General features: G+C 32.7%; 2 protein-coding genes across 3 annotated transcripts; both read left to right on the forward strand.

Moving 5' to 3' along the window:
- The first annotated feature begins 666 nt into the window (after positions 1 to 666).
- LOC111639930 (15-hydroxyprostaglandin dehydrogenase [NAD(+)]-like) lies at positions 667 to 13,584 on the forward strand. The gene is made up of 8 exons (XM_023385889.1): positions 667 to 835; positions 2,528 to 2,654; positions 5,221 to 5,344; positions 6,594 to 6,691; positions 6,771 to 6,867; positions 6,954 to 7,030; positions 8,945 to 9,076; positions 13,462 to 13,584. The coding sequence occupies exons 2-8, from the start codon at positions 2,562 to 2,564 to the stop codon at positions 13,582 to 13,584; spliced, it is 744 nt and encodes a 247-aa protein (XP_023241657.1). The 5' UTR covers positions 667 to 835; positions 2,528 to 2,561.
- Positions 13,585 to 17,846: 4,262 nt separating this feature from the next.
- LOC111639929 (15-hydroxyprostaglandin dehydrogenase [NAD(+)]-like) lies at positions 17,847 to 24,475 on the forward strand. Of its 2 annotated transcripts, none has more exons than XM_023385888.1 (5): positions 17,847 to 18,319; positions 19,954 to 20,077; positions 23,351 to 23,448; positions 23,528 to 23,624; positions 23,706 to 24,475. In XM_023385888.1, the coding sequence occupies exons 1-5, from the start codon at positions 18,227 to 18,229 to the stop codon at positions 23,801 to 23,803; spliced, it is 510 nt and encodes a 169-aa protein (XP_023241656.1). In that variant the 5' UTR covers positions 17,847 to 18,226; the 3' UTR covers positions 23,804 to 24,475. The 2 variants fall into 2 exon arrangements, with proteins under 2 accessions (XP_023241656.1, XP_023241655.1); XM_023385887.1 differs by lacking the exon at positions 19,954 to 20,077 and adding an exon at positions 21,774 to 21,897 and having other exon boundaries at positions 17,858 to 18,319.
- The last annotated feature ends 1,010 nt before the right edge of the window (positions 24,476 to 25,485 follow it).

The raw sequence follows: 25,485 nt of genomic DNA on the forward strand, positions 1-25,485 counted from the left end.
CTCAACCTGCTCCTTGATTACCTTTAAATCGCTGCCAATCGTTGCATGCAGTTCCTTCAGTTGACGTGCCTGCTCTTCTTGGCCTCGCTGGAGTTCTTCTTTCATTTGACGTGCCTGTTCTTCTTGCATATTTTTCAACTGATTGGTCTGCTCTTGCAACGCCGCCAACAATACAGATAAGTCAAGCATAGCCGGTGCTGGAGTAGCGCCAGTGGTGCTGGCAGTTAAAACAGAGTCAGTTGTTTGCTGACCATCTAATGTCCAATCAGAAGATTCACTGAAACGTCGCTGATCCATCGCCTGTTTTCGCTGTTGACTTCGTGTACGAATCCCTTCAGTGTCTTCTTTCGGCATAACCGGAATGATTCACATCGCACTCCTGACACCAATTTGTTACGAGCTATGGGGCTCGGGATATAAATTCAGAACACAGTTTACCGAAACCGACACTTTTATTTAGATACACTAAAAAACAAAAACGTTATATAACTCGTTAAAAGAAAAACAAATCTTCTCGAACGTCCTAATTTTTCGAATTATTCTTTTTTTCACTTTTTTTCAAAAACATTCTTTTTTGTTTCGCCACTCTCCGCATCATGGTGCTGGTCTTTTTTTAGAGCCGGCGCGACAATAGAATAGTGTTAATTTTGCATAAATTTATCGATGAATACTGTCTATAAATGCCAAATTATACAATTCGTTAAAATTTTCAATATATAAATCACTATAAATAGCCCTCTTTTTAATTTGGATGAAGCAATTCATTGAATCCCAACTGACTGAATGATTCATCATCGCCCGGAGCAAACCGCCGAACCTAAAGAGACGAAATTTGGTACGCAGTTAGGGTACATCGCGAAAACGCGCACTAAGAAGGGATTTTTGGAAATTCCCCCGCGGGGGGAGAGGGAGTGAATTAAGGCTTAACCGGAAGAACGGCTTCTACCGTACTATTTTACACGCGATTTTTTGTTTTTAATTACGTTTATTCTTCGTAGAGTACTTAGGTGTAATAAATTGATAACATTTAGGACATTGTTATAAATATTTTTTATATATTTCGATTTTTTAAGCAAATGTTGGAACCGTTTTAAATTCGAATTTGTTATCGCGTATCGGCTCGATTATAGAACGATTGTAAACGTTGCAGAAAATTGATCGAATTAAAAAGAGTTCGTTCGATTCTCGGCGGGAGGTGTTATATAACAATTACTACGGTTGTCGAAATACTGAATGTAAATGGGGTTTGCTGGCAAAATCCTCGCGGGTAACAGCTAGTAAATTATATAATGAGTCTGCAAAAATTATACTGTAAAGCCTTTCTAAAACGGAATCCAAATAAAACATAGATTGCCGAAACGAAAAGAAATTCGTACCGTGCGATTCATGATTAACAGGTTTTACTGTATAATTTTTATTTAAATCTATTTGAAGTAACATTTTTAAAGAGCTAATTATTGTAAGTTTATTCAGAATTTCACCAAAGAATACTTTATTCACTGTATATAACAAACAAAAAACTACGTAGTAGCATCAATGACAGGCCACTAAGAGGTGAAACAAAATATCTGAACTGAGTTTAAAGCATCATAAGTTGTAAACTTAAAAAGATAATTTAAAAATTTCTGCGCCTGAAATTACGTCATTACACACGCTCAGTTATCTTTTCGAACATTTATGAGTCAGTTCGGAAAAATGGCTTCAAAAGGAACATAGTAAGAGAGCACGTAGTACAAACGTACGAAAATAAAGCCAAGGATTCAAAAGGCGGAGTGTTTTTTAACCGAGGACCGTAAAAATCAACTGCATATAATATTTTGATGATGTAGGAAATGTCTGGAAAGGGGAAAATGCGAAGGGCATTGGGACAAATGTTTGACAATAAAGATAAAGTTACCCAGGAGGAGGAAGCTAAAATGTTCAATTGTTATCGAACATATGTAGATAATATCCTTAATAAAATGGGAATAAAAAAAGGAAGAAAAAGATATCTTCAGAGTACACTGCTGAAAAATTTCTGAAATCCTAATGAAATTCAAGTGGCTCGTAAGAAATTTTGGAAACAAAACATGTTTTCATGGTTACACGTTAGATATGTAAGTTATATAGCTTGGACATCAGTAAGTTCTATTGATTCTTGGTCTGGAAGAAAAGGAACGTATTTTGTTTAGAATTCAACATAAAAAAATTACTGGTATCTAAGCAATCGATTTTATGTTATTTCTCTATCGTTTTCAATGACGATTGTTATAAATTTCTAAACTAGTCAGAAAGGAGAAAAAAGGAATAAAAAGGAGGATGAAAATTGGAGGTTAGTCTCAAAATCAAACACGTCCAAAGCCATTAGATTTCAGATTCAGAAAAAAGTGTAATTGGCCGTTTTTAAAACTATACGCCTTTTGAACTTGAACGATAATAACGATAACTCATTGTCTGTAAGCAATTTTATCATAGACAAAGATAACTTTTGTCGTTCCAGTTCTTAATAATCACCAGATAAATTTTTTCTTTCTGCTTGTTTCTTTAGACTTTGTAACGGTTTGTAAGGAAAGAGATCAAAGATGGATGTAAGAAGTGGAAAAGCATTAGTAACAGGCGGCGCACAGGGAATTGGAAGAGCTGTTTGTGAAGCATTGTTAAGCAGGGGATGTAAGGTAAGATTTTTAAATATATTGAAAAATTTATTTAAAAGTATCATTTCGAAAATTATCTGCTTCGAATATTTAGAATTTATTATCTGTATTTTATGCTTCTATTCCACATCTTCAATATTAATATATGAACGGTTGTTAATTGATGAGTACAGTGTCTGTGGATGTGATAATTCGTAAAAAATTACGGTATTTGACGGTTCACGTATTGATAAAGTTAAACCTTTGTGGTTTGGAACAATTCGGTTTACGAACAAACCTTGAACTCATTTTTGTCCCTGTTGCCTAACAAAGTACTCAGCAAGAGCCAGCCACAGATGGTTAACTTCCTATACGTCCAATGTTAAAGAAAATCGAAGGCCTGACGAAACACCGATAGAAATAATCGATGACGTTGTTATATAAATTACACATCAATGCGTATGCGGAAAGATACTATTTCCGTTTTTCGGTACGCGCCATAGTCGAATTTAAATCAAATTAATTAATAAAGACTGCGTTAATAGACATTAACTTAATATAAATGGCATTCAAGAATTTGTTTTTAAATACTGTATGTTTAATTTAAATTAAATGAAGAAAGTTTATAAATATTTAATATTTATTAATACTAGATAGCCAGTTAGTTAAAACTAAAAATAATAAAATAATAATTAAAACTGGCCTTTACACCGAAGCTAAAACTAAAAGTAAAATTTAAATTAAAATTGAAATCAAATCAATTGAAACATAATATTTCGGAAGTGTGAATAAAGTACTTTTGTCCGTCTTGATTGATTTGGTTATATTTCATTTAGGTAGAATTGAATCTATATTTATAGCACTTCTTTGTAAAGTGTTAGTTTAGGTTGGCGGCGAGGGAATATTTAGCTTTTAGTATATATATGTATATATATAGAATAAATATAGATATAGACATAGATAAAATAATAATATATTGCCCTTATAGGCATTTTTATGCATGAAATACAGCTAAAATGATAATATAAGAGTTTTTTCTTGGAGATTGGGAACGGATTAATCTATTTTATATTGTTACTAGCAGGTGGGACCGGCGTTGCTCGGGCAAAAGTAACGATAACTAAGATAAAGATTATTACGTTACAGTCAACCTTACCCGTTTTCACAGAATGCAAGAATTGGGTCCCCTTGTCTCCAGACTAATTAGAGAATTTTTAGATGGGTCTAAAAATATGTTCGATTTCCCGCAAAAATGAAAAAAGCTGAATCTGCGTATTGCACGTCGCTTTCTCTTAACAATTCCATTGTTACGTAACATTTCTATTGTTGACCCTTCCATTGTTACTTAAAACTTTTATTGTTACTTAAAACTTCCATTGTTACTTAACACTTCCATTGTTACTTATTACTTCCATTGTTACTTAACACTTCCATTGTTGATGGAAGTGTTAAGCCTTAATCCTGTCTTTCTCCCTCCCCCGGGGGAATTTCGAAAAATCCCTTCTTAGTGTGCGTTTTCGTGACGTACCCTATCTATGTACCAAATTTCCACTTTCAACTCCTAACCGTTTGGGCTCTGCACTTATTATTATTATCATTATTATCAACCCGTCTCGATTATATTATAGATTATAAAATTTCTTTCGGTTTTAAAACAAATCGATTTTCGAACAACTTTCAGGAACGAATTAAGTTCGAAACCCGAGATTTAATTATATTAAAAATTTAATTATATAGATTTTAAATACTGTAATTTCTTGTAGTGCACTTAATTTCATGATGTCGACATTAAGTATAAAGGTACTGTACAACGATTAAAAGTAAGTAAGACGGCCGGATGGCTGAGCGGTCAAGGTGGCAACCAACCTACCTGGGGTCGAATAATTCCCAGAAATTTTTTGGGGGGTGATCCGTCCAGATATGTCGGGCCCCGTCCCTCACCACCAGGCCGCCCCATTGTGGGCCTGGCCGTACCCATTATGGGCTTGCAAAAAGAGGCCCTCTTAGTGCCCACAGGGCGGAAAGGATTAATTAAATATAAAATAATAGTGTATTTGTATTTTTTATTGGAGTAAACCAGAAAAACTGATAGTACTCAGGAAACCAGTAAAACTGGTTTCCTGAGTACTATCAGTTTTTCTGGCATCTGGTTTACTGATTTCCATGCAAAATAGAAAGACGGAATTGGGGACATACAAATCACCCATAAAAATTATATAAAATATAAAGAAAAAATCCAAATGTTTCGCAATTCAGGAGTACAATGAAAGAATTACTTAAGTTAAAGTTTGATGTTTTCAAGAATTCTCCAAAAACTTCAGAAAAAAAGTTTTTTGAGAATTCCTGATAACTTTAAGAATTCCAGAACTTCTAAAGTTTGTAACAAAGTCAGTAAAATATAAATTTTAAAAATGCTTCAATGAAATGTTTAGAACAGCAAGGCGAATATTATTATCCATAAACCCTATTTGCTATGCATAATAAAACACAACTGAAAAAATGTATGTAAGTGTACTTTGATATCTTATTCATTAAAACTGCTGTATCATATTTAAACAAAATAAATCATTTATAAAACTATATGATAATAATCCATTTAAATCTTTAGATTTGCTTTGTGGACGTGAATTCCGAAAGAGGTCAGCAAACGGTCAACGAATTTCAGAAGACTTATGGAGAATCAAACTGCATATTTGTCAAATGTGATGTTTCGTCTTCGGAAGCGTTTGAAGGTATTGTATTTTACAAATTGCAGTAATTAAATCGAAGTAATTAATGAAGTTATTATTAACATAGACATATAATATTAAAATTATATTTCCAAAAATATAAATTTTTAAATAATACTCTTGAAATAAAGCACTGGAAGAAAGAAATTAAAAAAAGAATTCCCTCAAACGTAACTATCTGTATATTTCGTATAGAAACCACATTGCTAAAACGTAACTTATCGTTGAATGCATCAACACAATAGTGAAGAAATAGTATATCCTTTTACATAAATTTATGTTCGAAAACAATCCTTTTAACTATGGCTTTGCTCAAGTATACGAATTCTGCGTTAAACACAGGATATGTCTTAAATCTATAACATTTAGAAATTCATATGCAAAAATTACGTCAGCTACAATAGGAAATGTGTTAGAATTCATAGGAAAAAAAACAAAAATTTTTTGTTCCATATTTGCCTGAATTACTTGCACTACAATGCACTAAGCAGTTGATTTTGAAATCCCCACTCTCATTTCTAATCAAGTTGAAGGTCTCCAGACAGATATACAGTAGTTCTAACACGCTCCACTGTTTCATCACTTGGCTGTGGATGTCCTAATCTGTTCCTATAACACTCGTTCTGCTGAAACTGTCCGTACCATTTAGTACCACCAGTGAACATTCTTGTTCACTGGTGCAGGCTTGTTAGAATGAGCTAGAAATAGTTGCTATACATGAAAACAGTTTTGGAGAATTTGATAACACAGTGCGCATTTTGCTGCCGTCTCAGCGCCATTTTGAGAAAAACCTACGACTTGGCAGTTACTGCTTCAGTTTGACCTGGAATTAAAAAAAGTTGTTTCTCTTCATTCTACTAACATATTTCATATCATGTGTATGCCATAGTTTATGAATTATGAATTTTCTTATCTCTGTGACAACCGCCTTTCTACCGGTCACAATTTCTGTCCAGAAATGATAGTATTGTGCTTCCAAATCTCGCCTATTTATTTGACGTAATTCTTTCTACTGATGAAACAACATCTGCATGAACGATGTTTAAGTCATCAAATGAGTTAAAAGTAGCATCTCAGGAGAGCTGAGAAATACGAGAAAAATAAGAATACAAATTCAGTTTATCTTTTTACGTTTTCTTTATCTGAAAGAAAACTGATGTTACATTCAAGATTACTTTACTGTGGCAAATAATATAAATTCAATTTTATATTACATTTATCGTTAATTATCACTATATTAATTCACTTACAGAAGCTTACTTGAAAGCCAAACAGACATTTGGGGATTTAAATATTTTAGTAAATAATGCAGGAGTTTCCCAAGAAAATAAGGCTGTAGATATTAATTTGGTAAGTCCGAACACTTTTTATTCTTTATAATTTCATTGAGTAGTTACGAAGTGAATTTTATAATTAAAATTTATTATAGAATGGTGTAATATATGGTTGCAACATTGCATTAAAATACATGGGGAAGAATAATGGAGGTGACGGTGGTGCTGTTGTTAATGTCGGTTCTGTGTTCGGTATATAAATTTTTGCAAGTTCTTTTTATGCCGTAAACTTATGTACAGCACAATAATTCAAATATAGTTTTATATTTATATCGTAGGTCTCCAACCCCCAGGATTTAGTCCTGTCTATTCAGCTGTCAAAGCAGGAGTAATTGCTCTTACAAGATGTCATGGAGTAAGTAGTCGTCATAATATGATAATTCATTTATTTAGAGGAATTTCAAATAAAATAGCTGTAATTATCAATGTTTTAAGTCTTTTATCTTATTAAATTTGGAGAAAATTAAATTATTTAAATTTCAGTATAAGGTTATAATGATTGGGAAATATAGAAAGTATAGTGTCAGTTATTTAAATCGTTGTTGTCTTAAAACTTCCAAAGAACGAAATTTTTGGATTGGATTAAATTAATGGAAATAAGGCAAGACATCATCATATTAGCAATATGCCAAGAATAATGTCTCTCGGGAGGACGTCTTATGGCTAACAAACTCCTATTTAGGTGTTATACACGTGAAGAAGACTTCCGAAACTGCAAGAGGCCAGCCTGTTGGTCGAGAGCTAACCCGTGAATACTACCAGTGTTCGGTACTCTGCCATTCTTGGGCATTATGTTTAGTAATAAACTTGATAATAGAAAAATTCAAAATAAAATATTACTTATAATTTAAAATTTTTAATGAGGTAAATTATAAAATTAAAACTTGAAAGATAAATTAATGTTTGCTAACAGCAGCGCCAAATTTCGTCCCTGCGGATGAATTTTAAAGTAAAAGATGTTTTCCTAAAACCGAAAATACCTACTGAGGACAGTATGTATACTAAGTTGGTTGAGATTTTTTTAGTAACTTCGTTACAGCTAACTCTGATTATTAATCTTTAATTATGATAATTGCTAATATCGTAGCCTGAATGTTGCCAATCATTTTCAGAAAGTTTCCATTTTTTGTAGAATTTTTAGTGAATAAATTACTCGTATGTGTGCAACAAATTTACTAAGTTTCTAATGGCGTCAAATATTATTTAGATTGTGTTAATTGTCATAACATTATTTTTGGGAGCAACATCAAGACTATTTTTTTTACTCTTTCCGTCTTGTGGGCACTAAGATAGTCTCTTTTAGCAAGCCCATTACGGGTTCGGCCAGGCGCACAATGGGGCGGCCAGTGGTCAGGTACGGGACCCGACATATCAGAATTTTTCGGGGACCACCCCGAAAATTTCTGGGGATTTTTGGACCCGTCTGAATTGGATCCTTGATTCCCAGAGCAATAGGCTGTCACTTTGACTTCTCGGCCATCCGGCGCCACAACAGCTAGACTGTATGTGCTAACGATTTTGAGTTCGCGTACCATATAACAAGCATGCTTATGTTTAAAAATGTTTATGTATGCCAAGTTTTAGTGTTCGATTAAAGACATTCAAAGAAATGAAAGGAATATGTTTTAATTGTAGTAGATGTACAGAAGCTGTTTGGAAAAAGGATGATCAGATGATAAACCGAACTCACAAGTTACATTACGTGCCACAGGTTCGACACCCTTGCTCTATACTCAACCATTCAAATTTTCTATTGCTTGATTATGAGATTGATAATAGGTGCATAAACTTACGTAACTCTTACTAATATAATAGCGATAAATATAAAAAAATTCTGCGATTTTAAAGTAAATTTTTTATAATTAATTACATTATTATAAGATGAATAAATATTTTTGTATAAATAAATTGCTGTGGGCATCCGGGACAGAATCCGGTAGGGCGAAGAAGCTTAGCATTTTCGTTAACGTTCCGTCTTGGATGTATCGGGCATATTTAATAATCTAGGATGTGAATTACAGTATTAAAAATTCCATATTAGTTTTCAGGTTTTTAATATTTTATAAAATACCAAGTAATACCGAATTGAAAGAAATTTTATCATTTTATCAAATGATATCTTATTTGACAGTATAAAAGATAACTTTTTCAAGTAAGGAAAAGTAAATATTTATATAATAAAAATATAATGAAGAATACAAAAAAATTATATAAATGACCGTCGAGCATTTTAAATATATATATTGATATTTATATTTTACATCAATAGTTCAATTACGAAAAAAGTGGAGTTAAATTCACCTGTGTATGTCCTAGTACGGTAAACACCGAAATGGTGCAAAAAGGCGTTACATCAGGGAGTAAAGAAATAAGAATTTGTCAAAAGGAATCCCGCAGTAGAGTAAGTAATAATTCTCGTGATATTTAAAAAAATAATAAAATTAATAATACATATAGCCTATATGTGAGAATCTGGATGAATACCCATCTAATTTACATAATTTGCACTCTATATCAATACACATTAAGCTAAATTTGTTTAAAATTTTTATTAAAGTTTAAACCAAAAAAAGTTACAAAACTTTAACATCCTGAAAACATGCTCTATAACGCAACCTTTATTTAGAAATGAGGATGTTTTGCTTCCTTCCTCCACTTCTTATCTTAAATTTTTCCCAAACACCTGTCCGAATGACCCAACGACGTTTCCCGTCAGAGGATGTTTTTCGATTACAATCATTGGTCGAAAATCTGAATAAAAGGGCCGAGTGTTGCGCTACTCGGGGAGTGCCATATTAACCGGCAGTCCATACGCCACACCTACCCTACATAGAAGAGGGTAGGCCCAACATTCATCTCCAAGTCACGATCCCTACAGAAAAGATACTCTACACATCGACCGAGGTATTAGTGGTTTCAATTGATTGTAAACTCTCTCTCTGTAATACTGAGTATAGTCTTAGGTTAGACATTTAAGTATATGCTATCTTTTTATGTTTTGTTGTTTTTTTATTTGTCCTTGTTATTTTGTTCTTCTTTGATTAAATTGTTGATTTTTATATTAAATGACTTTCTTAGTCGAGTATTTTATTGCTTATGCACAACCTCACACAGAATTTTACCACTCGGATTCTGTTAGAATAAGCCATCCAGTGAAAACGTGAGCAGGTCCTTCCGATCTGACGATTAGAGGGCCTTGACCCTCGTCCGTATTCTCACATACAAAAGAAAATCATTATCTGTTATATCAACTTAAACCTTTTAATTTATAATTTTGTACATTAGTTAGTTTCAATCTGTAGGTCTTGTACAATACGTAAATGCTATTTTAAACTGTTAAAAGAATTATGTAATTATAATTCGTTTAGAACATATTTTAAAAAATACGGTAGACCCCCTATAACACTGTAAATAATTCCGTATTATATGAATTTCGTATTATACAAGTCATTTACATTTTACAAATACGTGAGCTGTTCACAGCCCGGCACATGTATTTGTAAAATCTAAGTGACTCATAAAACATGGAATTCATATAATACGGAATTATCAACAGTGTTATAGGGGGTCTACTGTATTCAAATTTATGCAAATATAGTCTTATTAGTCTATTAATAATATTAAAAAATGTGTACAAATTTAGTGGTTACATGAATTGACCATGCATTGCTAATTATATATATAGATCAAAGAGACATTTCTCTTTTATTATGACGCAATAAAAAATGCAATTTGGTTATTTGTAAACATTATTTCCGAATCGAATGAATCAACATATAAGCTATAGACCGTGGTGTATACCTCGAATACGGCCTACAGCAAATTACAAAACAGTTTAAATATAATACAATTTAATAGACAGAATCAAAGATTTTGGCTATTAAATTGTTTTGTAATTTATTCTGTACTCTAATATATAATTAAGAAATTTGAAGATCCCATAATATCGAAGAACACAGTTAACATATACTCATTGCTCAAATCGCCATTGATAGTAATGTACCGTAAATCGAATTTTTGTGCATAAATAAAGGGAAAGAATTAGTATTTTGTGTGGCACTTTGAAAATGAGTGTTTTTCTAAATTAATTTATGTCATTAACCTAGTAAATTACTAAACTAAGGTAGTTTGGTTTATTTAGTCACTGTAATGGACACCTGCGCAACCTGCCAAGGGAATGCCTCCCTGAGAACTTTCTATGAAAACTGGCTCCTACTAAGGTGTCACAAAGGTGATAAAAACATGGAAACTGCACGCGGCTAGTCCGTTGGTCAGGAACAAACCCGCGACCAACTACCAGGATTCAGTGGTTTTATCGACTCGGCCACTGGTGGGCACTAAGACTAAGATATGTTTCTGCGAATTTCAAATTTTAAACTAATAGCGAGGTTGCGGCCGACGTTTTCAATGCGAAAACGTCGGCCGCAACCTCTCTAATAATTATAAAGTTCGTAAAAGTTAAAATTTCACAAATTGTTACGAATTCTGTAGTAATGAATTGAATGAATTTAACAAATTGTTATTGNTTTTTCTTATAAGAAAAAAATATGATTATTTATTTAACTTAACAAGAGAGGACTTTTAACTTTTTACAAATAAAGGAACTTCAGGAAAGAGAGTTTAAGACATTTGTAATAGAGCGTTAACTGTAAACGCACAGTGAGTTGTTGAACTTTTTTTTTCATTTAGGCGTTAGAATTTGTCACCGATCTATTCTGACTTGAGTAGGTAATATTGGTCATTATAAATCCATTACACGGGCTACATCCGGCCCGCGGGCCGTATGTTGGCCATGTTTGATCTAGAGTGTCTTCTCTTCTGGTGGCTCTGGATTGTTCGAGTTGTTGGCCCGGGTGATAGCCCGAAGTTCAAACAAGATGGTGTCCACTTGTGGTGGCTGGGGAAAGTCTGGACAGTAATTGATACTATCAGAGGCTGGGAGAAGTCTCTACAGTTATCTTTACTAGGGGAAGCAGAGAAAAAGTCTGTCTTTGTCCTTGAGATGCAGGTTTTTAAGAGATACTCTTCCCCGGATCTCTAGCTTTTGATTGGTCTGTTTCCTGTATCTAAGCAGATGACAGACCATTTCGGGCTACCAAAGGTTTAATTCGACACTGTGTTTTAATCCGATCAAGGGAAATTAATCGCACCTTGAAACTCCTGCTCGTATTTAATTGTTTCGAATTCTTATAAGTCTGACACATAATATCAGCGCTGCATCTCCTTTTAAGGTTATTTAAAAACTGTTTTTTTCTCTCGATTAATAATTTTATTATTTCCCGATTTTATTTAAGTTTTTCTTCCAATTTTTACGAGCGTTAGAATCAAAGCCCGATCCCTTGATTTGACACCTTTATGATATTTTTAACACGTGAGCTCGAGTATCGCTCGGGCCTCACAAAGTTGATTTCAATTACAGATTAAGCGCACGCAAACTTAATTCTTGTAAGATATGAAATTTACATAAATTTCATACCTTACTTTAGTTAAAAAAATATTTCTTAAATCCTGAAATGTTTCATTTAAAATATAAGAAAAATCTTTTTAAAGTTTTATTTTACGAAGTCGATGTTTCTCGCTTTCGATGAAGATGTTACTTTCAGGGATGTCACTCGCGACATATGAAAAAACTTGGGTCTGGATGGAAAAAAACCCAGATGGGAATTTTAAAATCCCAGATTATTTACCCAGAAAAATTCGTGATTTAAAATATACAGTAATTATAAATACTTTATCGTAGTACATTCATGCTGTTATAATTACAGACACTATAATACATATTTAAAAAACCATTTATTACGTAATTTACAAAGTAGTTAATGTTATTTCACAGTTAATCTGTTTCTTCTTCTTCCATTAACAGTTCTGCACAATCTTTATGCTCTTCTTGTTGCTTCTTATACCTTCGATGGCAAATTCCTTGTACTGCATCTCTAATTAGTTTAGGTTCCAGTTCATACAGCGAACAGCTAAGATTTTTTTACTGATTGCTTGTTTAGCAAACATGTTCTTTGACGATTCAACAGTTAACCTGTTAGTTTGTTTGGTCTTAATGTTGTTGATTTGCGAAAATATTCTCTCGACACTGGCTGAGGAATGTGAAAGAACTGTGAGCTGTGTCATAAATTGAGATAGTAGGGCATATTTACAGTTACCAAAACCATCCTGTATATTGTGCAACAAGAACCAATATTCTGGTATACTACTATATTGTATGACGAAATCTTTTGCTAAACGAAATGATCGCCATTCGTCATCTAACTGGTTAAGTNAAAAGGAAATCCAAATAAAACATAAATTGCAGAAACGGAAAGAAATTCATACCGTGCGATTCCTGTTTACACAGGATTTACTGTATAATTTTTATTTAAATCTATTTGAAGTTACGTTTTAAAAGAGCTAATTATTGTAAGTCTATTCAGAATTTTATGAAAAAATACTTTATTCGCCGTATATAATAATCAACTTTGTAGTGGCATCGGTAACATACCAATAAGACGTGAATTTTTCGAACATTTATGAGTCAGTTCGGAAAAATGGCTTCAAAAGAGATCATAGTAAGAGAGCATGTCGTACAAATGTACGAAAATAAAGCCAATCACTCACTCAAAACAATTTGTGAAGGAGCATTTTTAGGCGAAGGCAATAGAAAATCAAGTGTATATAATATTTTGAAGATGTACGAAATATCTGGAACGTGGAAAATAAGGCCAGGAAGTGGAAGAAAACCGGTTGCTACGAATGCAAAATAGCTAAGAATATTACGACAAATGTTTGACGACAAAGATGCAGTTAGCCAGATGGAAGCAAGTAAAAGATTTAATTGTTTTCGAAAGTATTTATGCAAGACACGGTTACGAAGATGCATATAAAGAAAAAGAAGGACAGGGTCCCAGAGTACACTGCTGAAAAACTTGCCGAAATTCGAACGCAATACAGGTAGGTGGCTCGTGAAAAATTTTGGAAACAAAACATGTTTAGGCATGTAAGTTTTATTGTTTCTTGGTGTAAAAAAGACAATAGAAATATTGTAAATGTGATAACGTCAAAGAGGAAAACGTATGTAGTTTAGAATTCAAAATTTAAAAATTTTTAAAGCAAACGTTTACTGCCAATTTATTGTATGACATATTGTATGTTACTTTATAAAATTGTAAATATTAATAAATCGGCAGAATATTAAAAATGTAACTTTTAATTTACATAAAGAAATAATATCGAGAAAATAGTTGTTCTCAGTCACATGATAAAGCTATTAAAGCAACAATCTTAAATCTATCGTAAAAGGACGGATGGCCAAGCGGTTAAGGGGACAACCTACTGTTTTGGAAATTTGGGATCGAATACGGACGGGTCGAAAAATCCCAGATTTCGGGGGGATCCAACCGGAATTATAAAGTTCGTAAAAGTTAAAATTTCACAAATTGTTACGAATTCTGTAGTAATGAATTGAATGAATTTAACAAATTGTTATTGACATCTGTAGCAATGCTACGCATGTCAATAACAATTCGTTAAATTCATTCAATTCATTGCTACAGAACACAATTCATTGTGAGCCATGTAACCAAATAAACCAAACCAATTAATTATGTATAAATTCAATTAAATTATGAAAATATCTATCAATTATTATTCAAAAATTTATGAATTGCGTAAAAACAATCTTCAAGCGCAAAGTTTGCAAGTCACTATCTTTTACGTTCTCTGTCCATCATAACAGAAATAAAATCACTACGGATAAATTATCAATATTCATATTTAATTTTGAATATTATATTTACATATGGATGTAAACCCATCTAATTTACATAATTTGCACTCTATATCAATACACATTAAGCTAAATTTGTTTAAAATTTTTATTAAAGTTTAAACCAAAAAAAGTTACAAAACTTTAACATCCTGAAAACATGCTCTATAACGCAACCTTTATTTAGAAATGAGGATGTTTTGNTACATATAAGAATTAATAGAATAAATGCAACATGTTTAGCTGCCATCATTTTAATTCTCCTAAAACTTTTGTTCTAAAACTTACACCACTTCATATAGAAACTTACAATGTACTGTATATTTTCAAGATATACAACATATATACTGTATATCATTCCCATATTTAAGAATAAAAAATATTACTACTTTATGCATTTTCAAACCACAATGTTACAAACATTATTGCATAAAACAATACATTTTAACTTCAAAATACACGTAAACTATCCAGAATTTTAATTAAGTAGCTGGAGAAGCTTGAGCAGGTGCTTAATTAAGTGTATCTGAGTGTTTTTAACTCCACATGATTCAGGATTCAGCAAATAAAGTATCATGCTTTCCGTTTTTGTTTCTAAAACCTAAATTTTTTTTATTATTTAAGTCAGGGGTGTCCAACCTTTTTGTTTCTCTGGGCCGCATTGGAAGAAGTCAAGGAGATTTGGGCCACAAGTTTATATAATATATACTTGTGGCCCAATATACAAGTATATTTAAGGATTANATTATAATACAGTCTCTTTGTACCCTGTAGTGCCATTTGGCATGGTGGAGCAGGGAATTTACTCAGAGTTATATGAGAACACCCCTGAAAAGTTTCTGGGGATTTATCGACCGGTCTGGATTCTAACATGGGTCCTCCAGAGCGGTAGGCTGCCACTTTGACCGCTCGGCCATCCTGCCTATGTTGTTAGACTAGAAAATTTTATATTCGCCAATAAAAATCCTTTCTAAATATATGAAATAGATAAACCTTTAATTTATTATTCTTTACATAATAATTTTGATTTTATGAAAATAACAAGTTGTGAAGGTCGCCGAATTGGTAATATCCAAATGTCAGGACTTATTGTATGTGGAATGAAGGAAAGTGAGGCAAATAGCTACAGTGACGAACAAACCCGTTTATTTATACTAAATCTTACAATGTAGAGTGTCTTTCTTCTCTTCTGGTGGCTCTGGACTGTTCGAGTTGTTGGCCCCGGGTCAGTCAGTCGATGCTCGATGGTGTGGGAGGTTGTGACGAAGGGTGATAGCCCGAAGTTCAAACAGGATGGTGTCCACTTGTGGTGGCAGGGAAAAGTCTGGACAGTTGACTATAGTTGTTTGCTGGGGAAAGTCGGGACAGTAATTGATACTATCAGAGGCTGGAATAAGTCCCTACAGTTATCTTCACTAGGGGAAGCAGAGAAAAAATCTAATTTTTTTTTATTATTTAAGTCATTTTATTTTAAGTCATATTTAAAAAAGCCCCATATTTTACGAAAATTAGAAAAAAACAACCTCGAAACCAAGAGAAGGTCGAAAAACCCAGAACTGGGTTTTAAAACCAAGGAATGGTAACCCTAGTTACTTTCATATTTTAAATTCAGATGGAATTTTCACATACAAAAAGAATTTACTGGAGCTGTAAATAATAACATTTGGAGATAATAAATCAGAAAAAGTATTATTTCGAAAGAGAAAATACGAAATACTGTAAGTCAATGCAATATCTTATACTCTATATGAAACGTATAATTTCAGTAACGTCTACGTCCATCTTGTAAAAAATTATCTAAGCAATCGATCTTATGTATTTCTCTGTTCTTTTGAATGATGATTGTTATAAATTTCTGAAGCAGCCAAAAAAGCAGAAAGAAGGGATAAAAAAAGGATGAAAATTGAAGGTCAGTTTCAAAATCAATCACATCCGAAGCCATTAGATTTCAGATTCAGAAAAAGCAGTGGCGTAGCATAGTGGGGGCGGCAGGGGCGGCCCGCCCCGGGCGGCACTTTTTAGGGGGCGGCAAAATTTCACAATAAAGAATAATAATATCTTGTAAAGAACTTGAACCATTTCTTTAGAAATTTTCGTCGCATCTACGATTCGGACCGATTGAAATGAGCACGGAATAATGTTATCATCCGGACAGTCTAAGAATCGACTAACCGTCAGTGCGCTACCTGTTGACTTATTTTTTTTTTACTTTTGCTCTTACGATTTATTCGCATATATGTACACCTCCAATATCCAATAGAGGTAGGTCATCTCGGTCACTTACGTTACTCCTACCCAAGTTTCCCTTGTCGCTAACTGTAACTGATTTAGAACCGGCATGCACTGCGCAATATTCTTCGCATTGCAAAATGACATACGCATGCGTCAGGAACTTCTGTTCGAACAAACCTCACCTGCCGACCGGATCAGTGATTTTTTAAAAAGGTGGCAACACTAGCACGGAATTTTTCATTACTTATTCTGTGACGAAACTGAATTTTAGTCTTTTAAATTGAGATACCTAAATAAAGGGGGCGAAATTTTCCTCTGCCCCGGGCGGCTGACACCCACGCTACGCCACTGAAAGAAAGTGTAATTGGGCGTGTTTGAAACTATAAGCCTTTTCAACTTGAACGATAATAACGATAACTAATTGTCTGAAAGCAATTTTATCACAAACAAAGAAAACTTTTGTCGTTGTAGTTCTTAATAATCAACTGATAAAAAGTTTTATCTTTCTACTTATGATATGCCGAAGTTTCGCTAGACTTTGTAACGGTTTGTAAGGAAAGAGATCAAAGAAGATGAACGTGAAAAGTGGAAGAGCATTAGTAACAGGCGGTGCACAGGGACTAGGAAGAGCTGTTTGTGAAGCATTGTTAAGCAGAGGATGTAAGGTAAGATTTTTCAAATATTTTCAGTAATTTCTGTAAAATTATTGCTTTCAAAATTATCTGTTTTAAATATTTAAGATTTAATCGTATTGGCTTATTTATTTCCTTATAGTTTGTCAGTCGTCATGATTTTCATACTAAATAAAAGTTTAGAATATTTTCGGCTATAAAATTTAAGTTTCTTTTGTTATATATNTATTTTATTTTAAGTCATATTTAAATAACCCATATTTTACGAAAATTAGAAAAAATAACAACCTCGAAACCAAGAGAAGGTCGAAAAACCCAGAACTGGGTTTTAAAACCAAGGAATGGTAACCCTGGTTACTTTCATATTTTAAATTCAGATGGCATTTTCACATACAAAAAGAATTTACTGGAGTTGTAAATAATAACATTTGGAGATAATAAGCCAGAAAAAATATTATTTCGAAAGACAAAATACGAAATAAGTCAATGCAATATCTTATACTCTATATAAAACGTATAATTTCAGTAACGTCGACGTCCATCTTGTAAAAAATTATCTAAGCAATCGATCTTATGTATTTCTCTGTTTTTTTGAATGATGATTGTTATAAATTTCTAAAGCAGCCACAAAGCAGAAAGAAGGGATAAAAAGGAATGAAAATTGAAGGTTAGTTTCAAAATCAACCACATCCGAAGCCATTAGATTTCAGATTCAGATAAAGTGTAATCGGGCGTGTTTGAAACTATCGCCTTTTGAACTTGAACGATAATAACGACAACTAATTGTCTGAAAGCAATTTTATCACAAACAAAGATAACTTTTGTCGTTGTAGTTCTTAATAATCAACTGATAAAAAGTTTTATCTTTCTACTTATAAGATGCCGAAGTTTCGCTAGACTTTGTAACGGTTTGTAAGGAAAGAGATCAAAGAAGATGAACGTGAAAAGTGGAAGAGCATTAGTAACAGGCGGTGCACAGGGACTAGGAAGAGCTGTTTGTGAAGCATTGTTAAGCAGAGGATGTAAGGTAAGATTTTTCAAATATTTTCAGTAATTTCTGTAAAATTATTGCTTTCAAAATTATCTGTTTTAAATATTTAAGATTTAATCGTATTGGCTTATTTATTTTCTTATAGTTTGTCAGTCGTCATGATTTTCATACTAAATAAAAGTTTAGAATATTTTCGGCTATAAAATTTAAGTTTCTTTTGTTATATATTTCAAGATGAAGTTAGATAATGTAATTTTAAAGAGGGTGGAGTTATTTAAATACGCATGTTTGTTACATGGGGGAGTTCCGAAGAAAAATGAAGGAAAAAATATTTTGCGTAATGAATTGGACTGTCTTTAAATGTTAAATATAAAATAATGCTTTACAATATTTATTTATTATCGAAATACATCGAATCTTTCTTGCTACTATTCAAACACATCCCGCCAAAGACATACAAACCCTGCGTAAAAACATAATATATAAAGAACAAAAAATTCCAGCAAGGGGTTGCTTAGCTTTCCTGACGCCATTTGATGGCGCCAACTGTTACGATATTTTATTAAAATACTTTTTATATTTTTAACTATTATGAAATGGCAAAACGCTTAATTATGAAGGTAAGGATGGGATTTATTTAAAAAAAATTCTAAACGATGACGAGAAATTATTTATTGTGACATCATCACAATGCCGGGATGCAATTTTTAATCATGTTTTTGTAATTTATTTAATAAAAATATATACTCTCCACTTTATACGAATACTGTCTTGCATCTGTACAGAATACAGTGGAACCTCGGTATATGACCTTAATCCGTTCATGGTGTTTGGACTTATACCAAATAGGACGTATACCAAACCAACCTTTTCCATAAGAAGTAATGTAAAAATGATTAATCCGTTCTCATGTAAAAAAAAAATGGCTGGCTTTAAACACCTCGCNACTTTCTACCTTATACGAATACTGTGTTGCTTCTGTACAGAATACTTTTCTTGTTAGCAAGCCCCCAAGCATCATACTTTTTCTGTTAGCAACAGTCATGCTGTCATCTATCTAACTCCCTTATCGAGATTAAGAGAGAAGACAGACTGACGACAGTGGGAATTGATAACAACACAGTTCAATAACAACTAAAATCGTCATTAAGTCCGACCCTACTGGAGATATAACATATAATTTATCTCTACACCCCTTCGACTTTTAATCACAAAAGTTGTTAATCTTCAAATGAAGTGTAAAAATTGATTGTGCTCTCACACCCAACCACACACACAAACACTAACATCCTTATACAGTATACAGAAAAAGCTTCGAATTGTTTTGCATTTGTAGACGTTTCAAGGTCCACTGAGTCCAAAAATGTAAAAATTATGTAGGGTCATACCGACTGCCATACTTTCTAACTGTTATACTCGTATATAACAGAGCCGGAAAAAGTAAAAAAAAAAAAAAGTTCTATAATTATATTCAAACAAATCAATTGTTTTATAAAAATATTTGATAAAATTGTGTAAAANTAGGGTCATACCGACTGCCATACTTTCTAACTGTTATACTCGTATATAACAGAGCCGGAAAAAGTAAAAAAAAAAAAATGTTCTATAATTATATTCAAACAAATCAATTGTTTTATAAAAATATTTGATAAAATTGTGTAAAAATTTAGGTTTGTTGCGCGGATGTGAATTCTGCAAAAGGCCAACGCACAGTGGAGGAGTTGCAAAAGAGTTATGGAGAATCAAACTGTAGTTTTGTCAAATGTGATGTGTCCTCTTCAGAAGAATTTGAGGGTATTTATTGTATTTTAGAAATTTAAGCGTTTAAATCAAATTAATATATGAATATATCGTTTATATTTTAAAATATCTTCGTAATAATATATTTTGGAAACTAATCTTGAATAAACANGTTAAATCTCGAACACGCGTGCCACCTTCATATTTCTCAACAATCTCTTTTTACAGTTCCGTTGTGATTCTAGTCAATTTTTATTTTTCTGTTGCCCTTTTGCAATTCATGATTAATAAAAATAATAAAATGTTACTTACAAATTAAAATCAGAAGAAATTTAACAAAGTTATAAACCGTAGCACCGCGAACGTCTAGTCTGGTCTAGTACACCAACAGTGCTACTTGTTCATAGATGGCACGTATAATTGAATGAAGTCGTATACCGAACAAAGTTTGTTTCGTCCAAACAGGATGTATTCCGAATTTGACGTATTCTAAAGCAGACGTACACCGAGGTTCCACTGTACTTTTCTTGTTAGCAAGCCCCCGAGCATCATACTTTTCCTCTTAGCAACAGTCATGCTGTCATCTATCTAACTTCCTTCTCGAGATTAAGAGAGAAGACAGACAGACGACAGTAGGAATTGATAAGTCTACAATTTTTTCAAACTGCAGTTCAATGACAACTAAAATCGTTATTAAGTCCGACCCTACTGGAGATATGACATATGTGGGGACCGAGGGGGGAGAAATTAAAAAATCTCTAAATGAACGATAATATGTGATATATATCGACATCGTCTCCCTTGCCGTTTGGACTGCCGAGCGGTAACAATCAACGACATGTGGGAGCAGTTGAGTCAGAGATAGATGCCTCGTTTACAACACAGCCCGTTTATTAAACACGAAAGGAGCTTACAAGATTTCCGCGATCTTGGAAGTTCTGCGGCGGCTGTGGTCTCTGGGTCTTCTTCTCCTTTCCAAGATAGTCCCATTTTGAAGGAGTGTCCCTTATTCGCGAATGAACAATTCCATCGACGTCTCGACAACTCCGGACGATGCTGTCGACTTCCGCTGATGGAAAGATGTCGATCCGATGTCGGGAGAAGAAGCCGTCGAATCCTTGTATTCCCGGGGTTTTATACGTTTTCCTCAGATTCCCCTTTCCGATTGATCTCTCCTTGTCACCTGATGACAATTCGAAACCGTTCGGGGGCGCGGGAAAGGTCAAAATCGAAGTTTAATTCGATCTCCAACCGGAAATGGTCGACGGACTTATATTCTTTTATTGTTTAAACGTAGGCGTCGCGTTTTCATAAAAAATAATCTATTTCTAACTACTATATTTTTTCCTCTAAAAAAATTATTTTAACGCTAATTTTAGTGAGAGTTTGGACCCGTTCAGAGCCTCACACATACGATCCCGTTTATCTCTACACCCCTTCCATTTTCAATCACAAAAGTTATTAATCTTCAAATGAAGTGAAAAAAAACATACCCAGCCACACACACAAACACTAATACAGTATACAGAAAAAGCACCGAATTTTTTTGCATTTGTAGACGTTTCAAGGTTCACTGAGTCCAAAAATGTAAAAATCATGTAGGGTCATTTTTGACCGACTGCCATACTTTCTAACTGTTATACTCGTATATAATAGAGCCGGGGAAAGTAAAAAAAAATTATAATTACAGTATATTTAAACAAATCCATCGTTTTATAAAAACATTTGTTAAAATTGTGTAAATATTTAGGTTTGCTGCGCGGATGTGAATTCTGCAAAAGGTCAACGCACAGTGGAAGAGTTGCAAAAGAGTTATGGAGAATCAAACTGCATTTTTGTCAAATGTGATGTGTCCTCTTCAGAAGAATTTGAGGGTATTTATTGTATTTTAGAAATTTAAGCGTTTAAATCAAATTAATATATGAATATATCGTTTATATTTTAAAATATCTTCGTAATAATATATTTTGGAAACTAATCTTGAATAAACAATGAAAGAATTGAAATTTAAAGAATCGTAACAGACTCCAAGGTAACGAAACTCTACATTACAGTATAATTGCCAAAATATAATTTATCGTTGAATGTGGTAATAGACATTCGAAGAAATACATATTTAATATATTAATAGATTCTAATAAATATTTTTCCATAAAATTCCGTCCTCAAATAAATGTTGAGTTATAACTATGGTTTTCATTCAGGGTTGAGAAAGACTCGAGGGAAAGGTATCATAAGATATCAAGATCGAAAGCGTTAATTGATACTCTCTGAAGTCAGAAAGTCGACATATCTTAGCTTTTAAATTATTGAAATGGTGTCAAATTTTACCCTCTGGGATTTCGGCACGTCTCCGTTTTGAGACCTCCGGAACTCAAAAATAAAAAATCACAGTTAAATTTGCTGTGGACGTGTGCGTGTGTATTGGCGTCAATTTCGTTTAATATCTTAGGAAAGGTTTAAGATTAACAAACAAAATTTGACAGAGCAACTTGTGTACAACAAGTATTAATGCTTTTAAATTTTCGATCTTAAAGGTCGAGGGGTTGGGGAAATGAAGGAAGTCACGTATGGTATTTGGAGATAGGTGAGATCTAATGATGTGTTTAGTTGTTGTTAGCATTTACCGTTTTCATTTATAAAACTCATCTCTATCCTCAAAACGAAGCATTTTATAATAATTAAAAATATAAAAACTTTTTAAACAAAACCTCATAACAGATGGCGCCATACGCACTTTTTTTTATTCTGAATAATAGAAATGTTATTTTTAAATTAAAATCTCGTAACAGCCGAGAAAGTTACGCAACTCGTTGATAGATATTTTTCTCTGTTTTGTTCGATTCTCACATAAATATATATTTCTCACGGATTGAAAAAAATTTCTGTTTTATTCAAGATTACAAATAGTTCGCTTATAATTTTAAATTATAACAAAAACAACTTGTTTCAANCTGAGTTATACTAAGCTTGTTATGGCTCTATCACTTATAAATTATTTATCAACCATTCTGTTTTTGCCATTAATCATCGATAAACACATTATATGCTCGCACGTTGACAGAATGTTGAATAATAGAAATGTTATTTTTAAATTAAAATCTCGTAACAGCCGAGAAAGTTACGCAACTCGTTGATAGATATTTTTCTCTGTTTTGTTCGATTCTCACATAAATATATATTTCTCACGGATTGAAAAAAATTTCTGTTTTATTCAAGATTACAAATAGTTCGCTTATAATTTTAAATTATAACAAAAACAACTTGTTTCAAACTTTCACTTTTACGACATACTCGTAGTTTTTCACAAAATTAATTCAATTACAGAAGCTTATTTGAAAGCCAAACAGACATTTGGGGATTTAAATATTTTAGTAAATAATGCAGGAGTTACTCAAGAAAATAAGGCTGTGGATATTAATTTGGTAAGTCCGAACACTCTTCATTCTTTAAAATTTCATTGAGTAGTTACGAGATGAATTTTATAATTAAAAATTATTGTAGAATGGCGTGATATATGGTTGCAACATTGCATCAAAATACATGGGGAAGAATAATGGAGGAGATGGGGGCGCTGTTGTTAATGTTGGTTCTGTGGCAGGTATTTAATAATTCTGCATTTTTATTTCGTAGATAAACGTGTACTGTAAACTAATTCAAATATATTTTTTACTTATATTAGGTCTCGAACCCTTTACACTATCTATCTATTCAGCAACTAAAGCCGGTGTAGTTATGTTTACAAGATGTCATGGAGTAAGTGAAGTCGTTATAATATGATATGTTTATTTATTTAAAGCGGTTTAGAACAAAATACTCATAATTATCAACGTTTTCACATTTTTTTTATATTGCGAAACTTTGTTGTTGTTGGTTTTATGGCAACAATAAAAATGGCGCAATACGTATAAGATGTGTTGAGAGGAATGTTTCCTGGAACACTTTATAAGGAAAACTGGCCCCTACTTAGATGTTATTTATGTGAAGGAAATCCAGAAATCGCCCTGTCGCCAGTCTGTTGGATTCTACTATTCAGATTTATTCCACTTGATCTCTGGTGGGCACTGTTAAATTTTGGAGACATCAAAATTATTTAAATTTCAATTTAGATTTACGATAATTATAAAATACAAAATAATATATATATTGTATCATCTATTTAAATTGATGCTGTATTACTGCATCAAAGTTTTAAGACTGGTAACGAATGTTCCTTTTTGGATGGGATTAGAATGATCGGATCGCAACACACGGGCGATAATGCCAAGAAAAATGTTCCTAAAGGAAGATTACCCTAGAAGATTTTCCTACGGGAAATTGGCTTCTCTTTAGGTTTCTTAGATGAAAACCTGAGAAACTCCATGCGATCAGCCTGTAGTTCGAGAGGAAATCTGCGAACTACCTCTGTTCAGTGGAGTTATCCACTCGACCACTAAAGGCATTACACTATTTTTTTTCCGAAAAAACGTGAGAATAAAAAAAATTCAAAATGAAATGCTCCTTGCATTCTGAAATTTTTATCTGAAAAGTAAATTATACAATCAATATACTTGAAAGATAAATTAATGCTTGATACTATAAAAATTTAATAGAAATAGGACAATTATAATTAAAATGTAGCTTTAGTAACTCTTTATACAAAGTCTTATTGGGATAATCTCAACCGAATTTCTTGAGTATATGATTTCGATTTTTGAAGGAAACATTTTACTTCTATTTTTTATTTATTTATTTATTACGCATACTGGATACACTCCTTGATGCGGGGAGCAAAGCCATCTCCCAAAGAACAAAACAGTTCGATACAATGAACACACACATAAGATCACAAACAGATCATACAATAATAAATTAAATAAATAACAATTTAGATATAAATTAAAGATCTAAAAGTCAAATGTAATAATTAGTTAAAGTTTAAAGTTAAAGTTTGGGAGCATCTNGTTGTTGATTGTGCAGCAAATTCAGGTTTTGGAGCTTCGAGATGGAGGAGGATCTACCATATCTTTCATGTTTTCCATATTCCACTGCTGCAATTTAAATAAAATAATCGCACTTGTTTCTTAACTTACAAAATTATTTAGAAAACTTATGGAATATGCATATTAAAGAAACTGAAGAGCTAAATTTTGTCTTTGTAAATTTGGCCAAACCCATGACAAGTATGATTAAAAAGGCCCTTTTAGTGCCCACAGGAAAGAAAGACTAAAAAATGAAGAGTGCTGTGACTTCATGCGACTGTTGTGTGTCGTATACACTGTTAAGGATATTTAATTTGCAGTTTAAGGACCTATAATTTGCAAGTATTTTTATATTTTGTTATTGTCTCGGCCTCTGTATGTATGATTATTTATTAATGTTTACATTTAATTTTACTTTATGATACTGTTTCGTATGTTGGGATATTTATCATTTGATATGTTACATTGTATAAAATTTGTCGTCATTTTCGGTCGGTAACA

This window comes from Centruroides sculpturatus, unplaced genomic scaffold, assembly GCF_000671375.1.
Source record: "Centruroides sculpturatus isolate CEXI.00-Female unplaced genomic scaffold, Cexi_2.0 scaffold1304, whole genome shotgun sequence".
Taxonomy (NCBI): Eukaryota; Metazoa; Arthropoda; class Arachnida; order Scorpiones; family Buthidae; genus Centruroides; species Centruroides sculpturatus.